This window comes from Macrotis lagotis, chromosome 7 (genome assembly GCF_037893015.1).
Source record: "Macrotis lagotis isolate mMagLag1 chromosome 7, bilby.v1.9.chrom.fasta, whole genome shotgun sequence".
In the NCBI taxonomy this organism is placed as follows: Eukaryota; Metazoa; Chordata; class Mammalia; order Peramelemorphia; family Peramelidae; genus Macrotis; species Macrotis lagotis.
Window position 1 is genome coordinate 109,591,591 of NC_133664.1, and position 15,608 is coordinate 109,607,198.

The 15,608-nt window shown below is 34.9% G+C and overlaps 1 protein-coding gene across 1 annotated transcript in view; it reads right to left on the minus strand.

The window, feature by feature from the left end:
* Positions 1 to 5,599: 5,599 nt before the first annotated feature.
* The window catches only part of IFT56 (intraflagellar transport 56), a 76,282-nt gene continuing 66,273 nt past the window's right edge, over positions 5,600 to 15,608 (minus strand). The window contains 4 exon segments of the mRNA XM_074193584.1: positions 5,600 to 8,023; positions 8,469 to 8,602; positions 11,100 to 11,206; positions 13,818 to 13,887. Of these exon segments, the coding sequence (XP_074049685.1) occupies positions 7,912 to 8,023; positions 8,469 to 8,602; positions 11,100 to 11,206; positions 13,818 to 13,887 (423 nt within the window). The 3' untranslated portion in view covers positions 5,600 to 7,911.

Genomic DNA, 15,608 nt, shown 5'->3' on the forward strand with positions numbered 1-15,608 from the left:
GCTGAGACCTTCCAGAACCTTCCAGTACTTAAAGAGCCCTTTAAGATTCTTACAGTTAATTAGATCAGGGTTTGACCTAAGTGTGAGAGAAAATAGGGTGGTGGGGGGAGAGGCACAAATAGTTCAAGAAATGATATGGCTTGGGATGATACTTTGGGCCATGAGGAAGACTTTGTATCCTTGGAGGGCACAGGGTAAGGTAAAAAAAAATGATAACTATATTTGGATGTAATTTGAGACAATGCTGCTTATCAAGCAATCAAGCAAGCAATCTGTGACAATACTTTATAACAATATGAGCTTATCAAACATTCTAATAATGAAATTGTGATTGATAATAATCAAATTGTGATTGGTGATTCCTCATTAATAGTACTAGAGTGATAAATAACACCAAGTGAAGAGGCATAAAAATTTATTATTTTAGAGGGAGAAGAAGGGAGAGTATGAACTCTGAATAAATTCTATTCAATAGATCTGATCCAGAGAGGGAATAAAATATATTCCCCCTTGGATTTAAAATTTTATCTTGATCTACAGGGAAGGGGGGATGGGAAAGGGAAAGATAAAGGAAGAAGAGATTGATAAAAGAGAAAGAGAAGGTAAAAGTGAAAATAAACTGAAATTTAGATTTTAAAAGAAAAGTCAAAAGGGAAAGGGAGTAAAATTTTGGTGAGGAGTAAGTGGAAAGGAAAGAGAAAAATGTAAATGGAGAAAGATAGCATGGAGGGAAATACAGAATTAGTAATCTTAACTGTAAATGTGAATGGGATATGGAAAGCATCCTACATTATGCTGTTTACAAGAAACACATCTGAAGCATAGAGATACACATAGGGTAGAGGTAAAAAGTTGGAGCAAAATATATTATGCCTCAACTGAAGTAAAAAAATCAGGGATAGTGATCCTAATCTCAGATAATGTAAAAGCAAAAATCAATCATTAAAAGGGATAAGGAAGAAAACTACATATTCTTAAAATGTACCATTTTAATGGAGCTATGTCATTACTAAACATGTATGTACCTAGTGGTATAGCATCCAAATTCCTAGAGGAAAAGATGAGTGAATTACAAGGAGACATAGATAACAAAATTTTAATAATGGGACACTTCAATCTCTCTTTCTCAGAACTAGATAAATCTAACAAGAAGTAAGTTAGAACTGTGAACGAAATCTTGGAAAATTTAGATATGATAGACCTTGGGAGAAAACTTAATGGGGATAGAAAAGAATATACTTTTTTCTTGGCAGTGCATGGTACCTCTGCCAAAATTGATCATGTACTAGGGCACAAAAACTCTGTATTCAAATGCAAAAAAGATGGAAATAATAAATACACATTTCTCAGACCATGATGCAATAAAAATTACATGAAATAAAAGGTCATGGAAAGATAAACCAAAAACTAATTGGAAATTAAATAACTTCATCTTAAACAATGAGTAGATCAAACAGCAAATAATATAAATAATCAATAATTATATCCAAGAAAATGATACTAATAAGACATTCTAAAATTTATGGGATGCAACCAAGGCAGTTTTGAGGGGAAACTTCATATCTCTAAATACCTATATGAATAAAATAGAGAAAGAGAAGGTCAATGAATTATGTATGCAATTAAAAAAGCTAGAAAAAGAACAAATTAAAGATCCCCAAATCAGAAATTCTGAAAATCAATTCTGAAAATTGAAAGCAAGAAAACCATTGATCTCATAAATAAAACTAAGACTTGGTTTTCTGAAAAAGGCGATAAAATAGACAAACCTTTGGTTAATCTGATTTAAAAAAAGGAAGATGATAACCAAATCACCAGTATCAAAAATGAAAAGGATGAACTAACCACCAATGGAAAGAAAATTAACGAGATAATTTGGAGCTACTTTGCCTAAATGTATGCCAATAAATTGTATAACTTGAGTGAAATGGATGAATATTTACAAAACTACAAACTGCCCAGGTTAACAGAAGAGGAAATAAATTAAAAAATCCCATTTCAGAAAAAGAAATTGAAGAAACCATCAATAAACTCCCTAAGAAAAAGTCTCCAAGTCCAAATGGATTTATAAGTAAATTCCACCAAAATTTAAGAAACAATTAACTCTATTCTACATAAACTATTTTAAAAAAATAGGAGAGGAAGTAGTTCTGCCAAACTCCTTTTATGACACCAACATAATGCTGATAGCTAAACCAGGAAGAACCGAAACAGACAAAGAAAATTATAGACATCTCCCTAATGAATATTGATGCAAAAATTTTCAAAATTTTAGCAATGAGACTACAGCATTGGGGCAGCTAGGTGGTGCAGTGGATAGAGCACCGGCCCTGGAGTCAGGAGTATCTGAGTTCAAATCCAGCCTCAGACACTTAATAATTACCTAGCTGTGTGGCCTTGGGTAAGCCACTTAACCCCATTGCCTTGCAAAAAAAAATGAGACTACAGCAAGTTATTACCAGGATAAAAAAACCAGGTAGGTTTTCGATATTGGGAAAACACTCAATATAAATGAACATATCAATAGCAAAATGAACAGAAATCATGAGATTATCTCAATAAATGCTGAAAATACTTTTGATAAAACACAACAGCCATTTCTATTAAAAATACTAGAAAAAAATATGAGAAAGTTTAGGAATAAATGGAGTTTTCCTTAAAAATAATGAATAGTATCTATCTAAAAATCACAAATATTTTCCAATAAAATCAAGGGTGAAACAAGGATGCCCATTATCACCATTACTATTCAACATAGTATTAGGAATGCTAGCTATAGTTATAAGAGAAGAAAAAGAAATCGAAAGATTCAGAATTGGCAATGAGGAAGCAAAGTAGATAATATGATGGTATACTTAGAGAACCCAAGAAAATCATCTAAAAAACTCCTTGAAATAATTAACAAATTCAGAAAAGTAGCAGGATATAAAACAAACCCACATAAATCATCTGCATTTCTATATGTGAACAACAAAGCCCAAGAGCAAGAGATAAAAATGAGAAATGCCACTTAAAATAACTATAGACAACATTACATACTTGAGAATCTACCTCCTAAGACAAACTCAGAAACTGTATGAACACAATTATAAAGCACTTCTTACCCAAATAAAGTCAGATCTAAATAATTGGAAAAATGTCAATTGTTCCTGGTTTAGGTCGAGCTAATATAATGAAAATGACAATTCTATCCAAATTAAATTACTTATTCAATGCCATACCAAGCAAACTACCATACAGCTACCTTAGCAAGCTAGAAAAAAAATAGTAACAAAATTCATCTGGAGTAACAAAAGGGCAAGAATAGCAAGAGAACTGATGGAAAAAAAATATAAAGGAAGGTAGCTTAGCTCTACCAGATTTAAAACTATACTATAAACAGCAGTTATCAAAACTGCCTAGTACTGGTTTAAGAAATAAAGTAATGGATCAGGGGATCAAAATAAGTTCAAAGGAAACTGCAGTAAATGACTACAGCAATCTATTATTTGACAAACCCAAAGACATCAGCTTCTGGGATAAGAACACACTGACAAAAATTGTTGGGAAAATTGGAAACTAGTATGGCAAAAACTTGGCATAGACCCACATCTCACAGCCTATATCAAAACAGACAATAGGCAACACCGTAGACAAATTAATAGACCAAGAAATACTCTATCATATCTATAGAAAGGGGTTAAATTTATGATCAACAAGAAAAAGAGTACATTATAAAATACAAATGAATGATTTTGACTATTAAATTAAAAAGGTTTTGAACTAATAAAATCAATGCTGCCAAAATAAGAAAGAAAGCAGAAAGTTGGGAAACAATCTTCACAACTAGGAGCTCTGATAAAGGTCTCATTTCCAAAATATATAGAGAATTGCATCAAATTTATAAGGTTACACATGATTCCCCAATTGATAAATGGTCAAAGGATATGAACAGTTTTCGAATGAAGAAATTAAAGATATATATATATATATATATATATATATAAAATCATATGAAAAATGCTCCAAATCATTATTAGAGAAATGTAAATTAAAACAACAAAGAGGTATCAGTTTACACCTATCAGATTGGCCAAGATGAGAAAAAGGAAAATGATCAAAGTTGGAGAGGTTGTGGTAGTATTGGGACATTGATACATTGATGCATTGCTGGTAGAGTTGTGAACAGATCCAACTGTTCTGGAGAACAATATGCAACTATGCCCAAAGAGTAATAAAACTGTTCATACCCTTTGACCCAGCAATTCCAACTCTAAGTCATTAGAAGAAATTATAAAAAATGGTAAAAGTCCCATGTGTTCCAAAATATTCATTTAAGTTCTTTTTGTAGTGGCAAAGAATTGGAAATTGAGGGGATATCCATCAATTGGGGAATGGCTAAATAAGTTATGGTACATGAATACTATTGAATATTGTTATTTTTTAAGAAATCAAAAATGGTTGGACTCTAGAGAAGCATGGAATGACTTACAGGAGCTGATGCTGAGGGAAGGGAACAGAGCCATGAGAACAATGTACACATTAACAACTTTGTGAGATGATCAACCTTAATGGCAGCTCCTCTCCTCTCAGCAGTTCAAAGAGCTAGGACAACTGTATTAGACTGGCTAGAGACTATATTATCCCCATCCAGAGCAAGAAAAACAAAACAAAGCAAAAAAAGAAAAACCAACCCTTCAGAATCTGATGAAAACTTTATAAAAATGATCTCTTATGTATCTCTTTCCCTTAATCCTAACACCTCATGCTGAAAATGATTGATCTGTTTATCATGCTTATCAAAAATATATATATACAATATTAACCTGACTGTTCGCCACTGAGGGGAGGGGAGTGGGAAGGGAGGGTGGAAGGAAATTTTATAACTTAAAAATATACATGTGCATTTGGAAGAAAATAAGTAAATAAAAAAGAAATATGTTAAACACAAATGCACATGTACAACTTTTGATGGATTGTTCATCAGGGGGCTGGGGGGATGGGAGGGTGATAGAAAGATGTGGAACTTGTGAATTTGCAAATGGATGTTGAAAGCTATCTTTGCCTGTAAATCGAATAATAAAATTTAATCATTTTTTTCTTCAGTTTTCCCAAGAGGGTTCAGAATGGAGAACTTTTCAGATATTTGTTTGAAAGAGTTGGGGTGGAACAGAACTTGTACTTCTTCCAGATATACCACATCTTAATTCTGCCTCTCACAACTCTCTTCTAGGTCTTGAGTCAGGATGGCCAAATTCAGGATTTGAACACAAATGGGCTGAAGACTGAAGCTTGAGGGAAAAGATCTAAGCCACAGGGGATATGGTAGCCAATGACCGCCCCCCCCACCTTGACCCACTATAATCTAATACCTGTGAATAAATAACTTCAGTCTATTTTAAACTGGAATAATCACTAAAATGATAATCAAGTCACAAAACTTTTTCTAGACCCACAAGAACTACTGTATTTCTTAGCAGACAAACCCTCTTAAACTTAAAAGATTTTTAGAGTCCTATATTCAGGCTCTTCTCTTGGTGTGCAGCCTAGGAAGAGAGGCAGCTAATGTTCCTGTACTTAGTTCCCCATCCTAACAAGACTCAATAAAAATACTAAAACAGAAGTCAAACAATGAACTTTAATTAAGACATATTACAGAGGGATGTAATAATATCTTTAAAGTACAAAAACAGTGAAAAGATTTCTTTTTAATTTGAGTATGCTATATCTATACACTGATATGCAATGTTCTGAGATACACTATAAATATTGTATTCCTGAGCCTGGGAAATTATACTTTCCTCTTTCCCTCATATGATCCCAGACAGGAACAATAGTTGCCTAATTTGCCAATAGTCCTTTTCCTAGAATTTCTCAAACCATTTCACAAGTAACATTTTTAAGTTTGAAAGTTTTTTTGGCATGTGTCCCTAAAAAAAAAAAGTCAAAAAAGGACAGTCCGAACTAATCCCTTAGATTTAATCAGATATAGGTTTGTCATCAACAGGCAAGCCATTCTAGCAAAAACTATACCTGGGAAACTAAGGAATCGGCTATTGACTGGAAGACAATGCTCATTTCTAGCAGCTATCAAAAAGAATTCCACTTTGATCTCTTACAAATTTTAGTGTTTTCTAACATTCAAGTAAGGTAAGGATTAGAAAAGTAATGAAGATTACATTCAAGTTCTGTCCAGATAAGTTGTGGATAGTGCCTTGAATGGTGAGAACCAGTTTTCAAAAACTACAAAATGGTGGGAAAAGTGCTTCAATATATGACATATGTGGTTTAATTATTTAAAATTAAATTGAATTACAAGAAACCATTTACTTTCATGGGTAGTCACAATTGACTCAATCTAGTAAAAAGCCTTAATGATACTGAAAGGAAGCTGAATGCAATCTCCATAGAGGACTTTACCTCCAGAAAAGTAGAAGCCTGAAGTGAGTGTTGTTATTCCCCCAGCAGCCAGGTCTCTCCGCTAGCATGTTCCTGTCCCCATAGGAGCCAGGTAGGAAGATGGGGATTCTTTGTTAGGGAGTTGGGAATAGTGTGTCTTTCCTTTCTGCTCCCCCACTGATGATCCCTACTGGAGTCAGGGTGGGAAGTTGGGAATAGAGTGGATCTTTCTTTCCTATTCCCCAACTTGATAGAAGGGGCTTGATAGATAGCTAGAATAGAGGCTATCACAAAGCGCTAATTAAGAAGAGCTCCTTTCAAATTTTGCCTTCTTAGCTTCATCCTACTCATTTACTTTGGGTTTTGGCTCTGAAGTACAAGACTAGGAATTGTCTTATCTTGTTTAAGCTCTTCTTTTGGCTTAGGAATATGAGATGTGAGAAATCCTAAAACACCGACCACATCCCTAGAATTCATCCATTAGGGAATCCTCACTGGAGAGAGATCTATACAATCAGTAATCCATGGCTCATATCAAACTGCTACAATAATAAGACTATTATATATACAAACATCTTTGAAACACTACTAATATGATGTGATATTGGTTCAGTAGGATGCCTATGAACACTTGAAATGAAGGCATCTTTGTTGTTTAATCTACATAGGGGTAGTAAAGAAATGTGTAAATTTTGTTTCCTGAATATATTTAGAGGTGTTCCACTAAGAATTTCCTAGAATGCATACTATTTAAAAAATTATTGATCTTTTCTCTTCTGTTACACTTAGTCACTAGAAATTCAATCTTTTGTTTGTTTGTTTGTTTGTTTTTTTTGCAAGGCAAATGGGGTTAAGTGGCTTGCCCAAGGCCACACAGCTAGGTAATTATTAAGCATCTGAGACCGGATTTGAACCCAGGTACTCTGACTCCAGGGCTGGTGCTTTATCCACTGCGCCACCTAGCCACCCTGAAATTCAATCTTTTAGAATAGTGATCTGTACATAACTAAGTTTTCTATCATGTTTGGGCTCAATGACCATGGTCATTCAAAATTTAGTGCACTTACTTATAGGCACTGTTCTTCCAGATGCTAGGGATGTTTTATTTATAAAGCTTTCTATGTGAAATCAAGAAGACAATAAAAATATGAGTAGCTGAAGATAGAAGATCAAGTGATGGTCACCCTTGATCATCAATGACCTAGAAGCCAAAAGTTATTGCAGTAAGGAGACAGTACCATGGAACTCTTCTATGGTAGAGACAGAAAGTAGCCCATACTTTCTCTTAAAAATAAGTTTATGTTATACAGAGTGATTTGAGTTCTTTGAAAGGCACTAATAAAGTCTAAGGTGTTATTGCTGTCAGAAAGCTCAGTCTCTGTGGTTCATTGATCTTCAGCACAGATGCACAGGAAGAAAATATCCACAAAGGTAGTATCCATCCTGCTTTCTACATCAAAACTAAACTTTTTTTTCCCCAAGGATATATCCGGTTCCTTTGAACTTGACCATGATGACCATGATGGTGCCATCTCAGACAGGAACTCTGTTTTCTTTGGCCCACTTCTTCATGATTCGAATTATGTACTCTACTTGGGTATTACCAGTGCTTCTCAGTAGATGCAAAACTTCTCGAAGGGTCTCTCTGAGGAAATGATATGAAAGGAAAAAAAATTTCAATTTCCACATCCTGATCCCATATGTACCACCTTTTCCTCTAGATCCACAGGTTCTTTTTTCACTCTTTCCCTGGTTTGGAGAGATAAGGCAGCAGGTATCAGGCCTACCCCTTTTAGGGTAGTCATAGTTCAGAAAGCAAGAAGCAATCTTAACCAAGGCCTCCCAACCTCTTTTACATTGCAAATAATAAGATCTCTAATACCTAGTTATGTAAAATTTATGCAAATGTTGAAGCCAATTCTACATACCTGAGGCTATTTAATTGGTCTTGTTAATATAATGGATGCAATTCTATTTCTTTCTAAATTCTAAACATAACTATAAAAACAATATGCCTATTTGGTGGTTTAGCCCATTTTTTCATATGATGACTAATGACTTTATAAGCTTAAAGTGAACAGATCACTTACTTGGGTTCTCTGCCAGCTAATATCATTTGGAAAATGCCCACACAGGCACCCCGCTTGCCTTCCCAATATTCAGGGTTGGGATCCAGTCTTTCCAGGACATCAAAGGCTTTGGCTGAATAGTAAAACTGCCCCATCTGAATAAAACACAAATAAAAAAGTATTAAAAGCCTATAGGCAATGATTTTTTTTGAAAAGGAGGAATTTTATGAATTAGGTAAACAGGTAATGACATTTATATGTATTAGTCTTCCCAGTTGGAGGCAGAATTGCTTCAATTTTATAAACATTTTGTTGAAAGAACAAAAAAATCAGAATTTTGGTCACTAAGCACTAGCTTTCCAAGAAAAAATTTTATTTTCTAATTTGCATGAATGAATTTACACTTTTAAAACTACAAATTTCCAATACAGTCTGTTACAAGTCTCTTGTTTTCATAAATGGTTCATAAATTATTTTTTGTTCACTCAAGAGTTTCAGAGAATAGAATTAATATCAATATACACACAAAATGATGGCCATCAAGCCTGTATACTACTTGAACAGTTATCACCATGCTGTGGGAACCTTAGGAACACTGTACACAAATCTACTATTAGGAGTTAATTACACTTCTTATTAATTTTTCTTTTTTACCAGGACTTAACTCTAATTTCACTTAAGTTCACTTCCAGCAGATGGCCTTGACTCTGGCTTTATGAGAATATTAATTGAACTTTCTTATCTTCCCACTTCTGTAGCTCAAAGTCTTTTATATTTTTAATCATCCTTTCCTTTATTCTTACTGCTTCTGAGGAAAGGATGTTCTCTTACCTGGCAAGGCTGACCATTATTCCTACCTCTCTGATGCCTTCTGCAATCAAGCTCCATAAATCATTCCCACTTTCTCTTAAATTTGTACTTTTATTATTTCTATTGACTTTTCTCCCTGTGCCTATACAACTCCCTCATGTTCCCCAAACCTTCTCTTTACCCTGTTAACTTGATGATTTAATAACACATACTCATTAATAAGCATGCAAGGCACTGTGACTGATACTGGAGATATGAGAATAAAAACAAAGTACTGCCTGCCTTCAGAAAGCTTCCATTTTCCTGAGGAACGAAACATGTACATGAAACATGTAATGGAGAAGCAAATACAAGGGAAGTGAGGAGGAAAATAAAACATTAACAACTAGGGGATTTTGGGAAAGTTTTATGCAGAAGGTAGCACCTGAGCCAAACCTTGAAGGAAAAAGAATATTTGGGGAGGTGAGATTAAGGAAGCAATGTATTCCCATCATGGGGCACACAATTGTGCCAACACATGAGAGCAGAGATACAATGCTAAGGGTGAGGAACAGTTTGCAGACCAGCCTAGCTGGAATAAGGGGTGTATGATAGAGAAGAATGTAAAATAAAGTCAGATTGTGGAAGCTTTAAATGCCAGGCTAAGGAGTCTATTTCATCCTAAAGTTCCGTAATGTTTCTAAGCAGCAGAGTTACAAGGTCATACTTGTGTCTTCGGAAGATTATTTTTGTCAACTCTTTGGAGGTTGAACAGGAGAGGAGAGGAGAGGAGAGGAGAGGAGAGGAGAGAGAGAGAAAAAGAGAGAGAGAGCAGGGAGCTTAATTAGGAGCCTATTAAAACAGTTTAGACAGGGGACAAGTGCCTAAACCAGGATGGTAACAGAGTAAAAAAAAAATAGAGTTGGCAAAACCTGGCAACTGACTAAACATGGGTTGTAAGGGAGAAGGAAGAGATGACTCCAAAGTTCCAAACCATGCTGACTGGTAAGCTGGGATTCTCACCAAAAACTCCATTAATTTTGGTGCAGTAGGGGTGGCTAGGTGGCGCAGTGGATAGAGCACTGGCCTTGGAGTCAGGAGTACCTGAGTTCAAATCCGGCCTCAGACACTTAAAAATTACCTAGCCGTGTGGCCTTGGGCAAGCCACTTAACCCCATTGCCTTGCAAAAAAAAAAAAAACAAAAACAAAACAACTAAAAAAATTTTTTTTGGTGCAGTAGATAAAGGGGGAGAAAAGAATTCTATTTTTGTATATATATTGAGAATTTAAGATGCCAACAAAGCATCCTAGAATTCAGAAGAAATATTAGACCTGGATATGTAGATTTTGGAATCATCAATGCAGAGTTGATAATTGAATTTATGATAGCTGATGAGGGATAGAAAGAGAACAGAGAAGTCTTGGGGGAAACCCATACTTAACAGACTGGAGATGGAGTATGATGCAGCAAAGTAGACTTGAAAGGAGCAATCAATCATACAGGTTGAAGGAGAAAACCATGTTATGAAGTCAAAAGGAAAAAGGAAACCCAGAAAGACAGAGTGGTCAACATTATCAAAAGCTGCAGAAAAGGCAAAGAAAATGAGAATTGATTTAAAAAAATCACCAAGTACTTAATTGAGTAGTTAAAAGATTGTTGATAACTTTAAGGGTTAGTTTCAGTATAGGAGCAGGATCAGAAGCCAGAATATGAGCAGTTTAGAAGTGAATGATCTTTTGAGGAGGCTGAAGCCAGGGTGTCACATGTTGTCATCTGAAGAAAATATTGCCTTATACAGAACAATGCAGTTAATACTTATCCCCAATTTTCCCTTCAACTCAGCCTGGAAATAGAAATTCACCTTATAGCAGTCATTAGCAATGAGTTGTAAAAGACTAAAGGACTCCCCTGATGTTTCCATCTTCAGATAGAGTTCCCAGGCTAGCCTTGGTTTCTTATTCATAATGTCTGCAAAAATAAGCACAACTTATGTTTTGAAAAGTACATAGATTCATTTATGAAGCAATTTTTCCATACCATAGACTTCATCATTATCTCACATAAGAATACACAAAATTTCTGAAAAGTTTTAGTGTATTTTGAAGCCTTTAAAGTTAAATATAGATTTTAAGTAGTTAAGTCTTAAAATTATATTAAGACTTTTGGGACCATGGGACGACAAGTGTGTGTGTGTGTGTGTGTGTGTGTGTGTGTGTGTGTGTGTATTTATACATACATATATATATATGTAGAGAGAGAGAGGAAGTAACATTTATACATGACACTACTATTGATAAGTGTTCTACTCTACTTAAAATGTACTTAAAAGTCAGTCTTGAACATAAATCATTTTTCTTTATATACTATTCTCCTCTGGAAGTCAGAAATCCATTTCAGTTAAGATCTTAAATGATCTCCTTTAACTCCACAAATGGCTTGCCACTTAACTATCTTATCATGCAATACACCTCTGTGCACATACACACACACACACACACACACACACACACACACACACACACACACTCTCACAATCACACTCACACTCTCTCTCTTTCTCTCACGTTTATAATTTCTTATAGGCTGTGATCCTCTTTTTTTTGTGCTTGATTACCACTGGTACCAAGCAAACTTGAACACTTCCTCAGTTCAGCATCCATTTTCTGTAAGAAGTTATTTCTGCATAGGTAGGAGATATTAATCAAACCAAACTTTAACAAAAATTTAGACAAGATTTCTCTAAATGTATAGATCATATTCAGAACATATTTACAAAAATTAAAAGAAAAAAATCTAAAGCACTATATTTGACTTACTGAAACAAACATCAATGAATCTTTCTGACATAACTTATTCAGGATGGCCTAAAGAGAAGATATGGTACACTATAGACCACAAGATTTATTTTCTAGGACTAGCTCTGCAATTTATTATATGGGCCTGGGATCTTGGACTTTTGTATTTCCTCATGTATGAAATGAGATATTTATACTAGATGCAGGGGTCTTTAACCCAGACTTTATTGGTAAATGTTTAAGTTCTTAGGAGTATAATCAGCTCTTAATTATATTCAGTTTATCTGAAATGTAGATTATGCCATGACCAGAACCATTTAGTTATGTTTCTTCCCTCCTCTATGTAATATTAGGGAATATCATTTTTCTTAAATTTCCTTCTCAAGATATTATTTTCTAAAATGTTCACAAGGCCCTGTTGGTCTGTCCTTTTTCTTCTTCTTCTTCTGTCTCAGTGTTATTTGGCTAGCTCTAAGAACTCTGAACTAAAGAGGGATGAGAAAAGCAATGGTTTTTAAAAGGGATGATTACATGGGACAGCTAGGTGGTTCAAAAGATAGGGCACTAGCCCTGGAGTCAGAAGGACCCGAGTGCAAATCCAACTCAGGCCCTTGACACTTACTAGCTGTGTGACCTTGGGCAAATCACTTAACACCACTGCCTTGAGGAAAAAAAAAAACAATTATGGTACTATTAAAAAAATTGGGATAATCCTTTGATAAAAGGTAATGCCCACTATTTATAAGTCCCAAATTTCACCAATTTCCTTTTCAGATGGTTCAAAGAATCTTTTTTTCCCCTTTACTATAATAATCTGCTTATTTTTCAGTTTCTACTGATGAATGGTCAGTGAGCAGGTTAATGTTATTCTTAGTAAATTTTTTTTTCATTTCAGCAATGCAGGATCACCACCTTATGGCAAAGTTAGGAAACTGCAGGCTAAATAGCTATTTTTGAAAAAAATTTTCCACCCTTTCCAATGGAATTTTCAGGAATCCATTCAATTAAGGTAAAAATGAGCAATTAACTGCTAAGACTATCAGTCTCATAAGTGCTGAAATGGTGAGGGATATTATAAATTGAGACTTCTAGACCCTTTGGCAGCACAGAAGAATTCAATGGCCAATTCTGAAATCTAAAACATTATAAAGCTTTGTTCTATGCAACATTTATTAAGACTGACTATTAGAGGGGCAGCTAGGTGGCACAATGGATAGAGCATCAGCCTTGGAGTCAGGAGGACCTGAGTTCAAATGTGACCTCAGACACTTAATACTTACTTAGCTGAGTGACCCTGGGCAAGTCACTTAACCTCATTTCTTTAAAAAAAAAAAAAAGACTGACTATAAGGGGCTGCAAAAACAAAAAAGAAACAATTCCTTTCCTTAAGGAGTTTATATTCTATTGGGGGGGGTTATAAATTTTAGGCCTAGAAAGATCATCCTGGCCCCCAACTTCATATTAAACTATTCTCAATGAGCTGCCCAGGATCACAAAGGAATTAGCACACATCTTGACTCTCAAGCTCTTGTTCTCACTACCTCAAGTTATAAGATTAGTCTGTGCTTTTGATGAGAGGGCTGGATTACATGTCCACCTGTTCAAATCAGCTCAAAACTCTAAGTATCACTTGTCAATTGTTTGTTTGAAGGAGTTCGAACTATACAAGCAAAAGAAACACAACTAGAGGATGGCCAGAGAGTTTGCCACCTGAAAGGTTACATAATAGGAGCAAACTGAGGAAGAGGGCGCCCATTTTCCATTTAAAAGAGGAAATAACTCACAGCATCGTGCTAACCAACTGAGGTATATGTAGTCATTTTTCATCTTCTCACTCTGGATCAAAAGGAACACCTAAGGGGAAATAGACAGGATGAAAACTAGAATGCATTTTCAATAACAACAGCTATGCCCTAACCATCCTTCTTTGGTTTGAGATACTATACTATTTTCTATTATCATAATTACCACAAGGGAAAGTGATGAAGGCGAGGTGACAAGAGTAGGGATTAGATTTAGAGCAGGGATTCCTAACTTTCCTGGACCTGCTGACTTTCAAGAAACTTTCCTACATCCTACATCCATTATTCAAAAGAAAAAAAATTAGATTCTAGAGTTTACCAACGATAGAAATAAAGAGGACAGTACAGTTTTTTTCCCCAACAAATATTTCCCATGTCCCCCATGACAAGTTTTACGTGATCCCTGGGGGAAAACATTCCTTATAACCCTGGTGATCCCTGGTTTATAATGTATAACTGAATTGACCAGAAATATTCTAAATCTGCCTGGGAAGAACAAAATCAAGAGGACTAAAAGTAACACATAACAATCATGTCTATGATATAATTAAGAAATGTTCCATATAAATAACTTTTCCCAGATAATTGAGGTTTAACACTTGAAATTACCAAATTTTAGCTTGACCCTTTTTATAGCAATCTCTCTCAAATGCATTCTACATTCTTTAGCTTCTTAGAGGAAATTAAAAAATAATTCTCTGCTTAATGACTAAGATTATTATTATGAATCTTTGTTATAAAATATATATCATAGTTGTGCTATTTTATTCTTTTGTTTTTCTCTGTTTCTTCCTGAGCTGACAGGCCATTGGTCACACTTTTCATAGCTATGGTCTTGTCTCTGATTTAAGCATTTTCCTTCCTCCATATATACTGAGGGCTGGAAACAAATTAATAAAGCTTATTAAGAACTGTATTATAGACATAATTAAATAAGTCCAGGAGAGACTATAGGTATCTCCTATATACCTAGTTGTGACAGCAATTTTCATTTTCTTCTGGAGGAGGGGAGTAACTTTTCAGTATAACAGGGTTAAATTAATATTTGTCAACCCCCCCCCCAAACTCTGAGAATATAGTGGACTTTAAACTGCTACTGCTACTGAGTTGATTGAATGTATTTTGCAAAATGTTCCAAAATTCTCCAAAAATAGGTCTTGAGTTCTATTTTCAGAGAAAAATGGTTTGCTTACCAGCTTCAAAGAACACAACAGGGCCATTCCTACTATAACTGCTACCTCATTTTATACAACATCTTTCTCCCAGCAACTACTTGAAAATAGCCACATTTTAAAAGTTATGAAATGATAACAACTCTTATATGACTACTGACAAGAAAAATTGCTTGACACAAAAAAAGATAAAACTGCTCTTGTAATATGTCTATGACTCTTTAGAGGTAATTGGGTTGCTTTATTCAGAATTTAGTTTAATTCAACATTTTTCATCTACCCTCTGAAGGCTTTGTAATCTACCATGGTCAATATCACATGTACTCAAATATGTTTCCTAGTCAGACTGTAACAAGACTAAGGAAAGGTCCAGACAACTGGAGGAAAATGTGAGGGAAGGATAACTTTTGGCTGAGGAATTAATAAAAGCTTCACCTTTATTTAGATGACACCTGTACTTTGAAGGAAGAAAAGATTTCAACAAGTAGAGACAAGAAATGGAAGTTTTAAGTATTGGAAAATGCCTCAGTAAATGAACGAGTGGGGTTAGAAGGAAGAACAAGGTAGGGGAACTGAACTAATCGAACTGAAAAGCAGGATT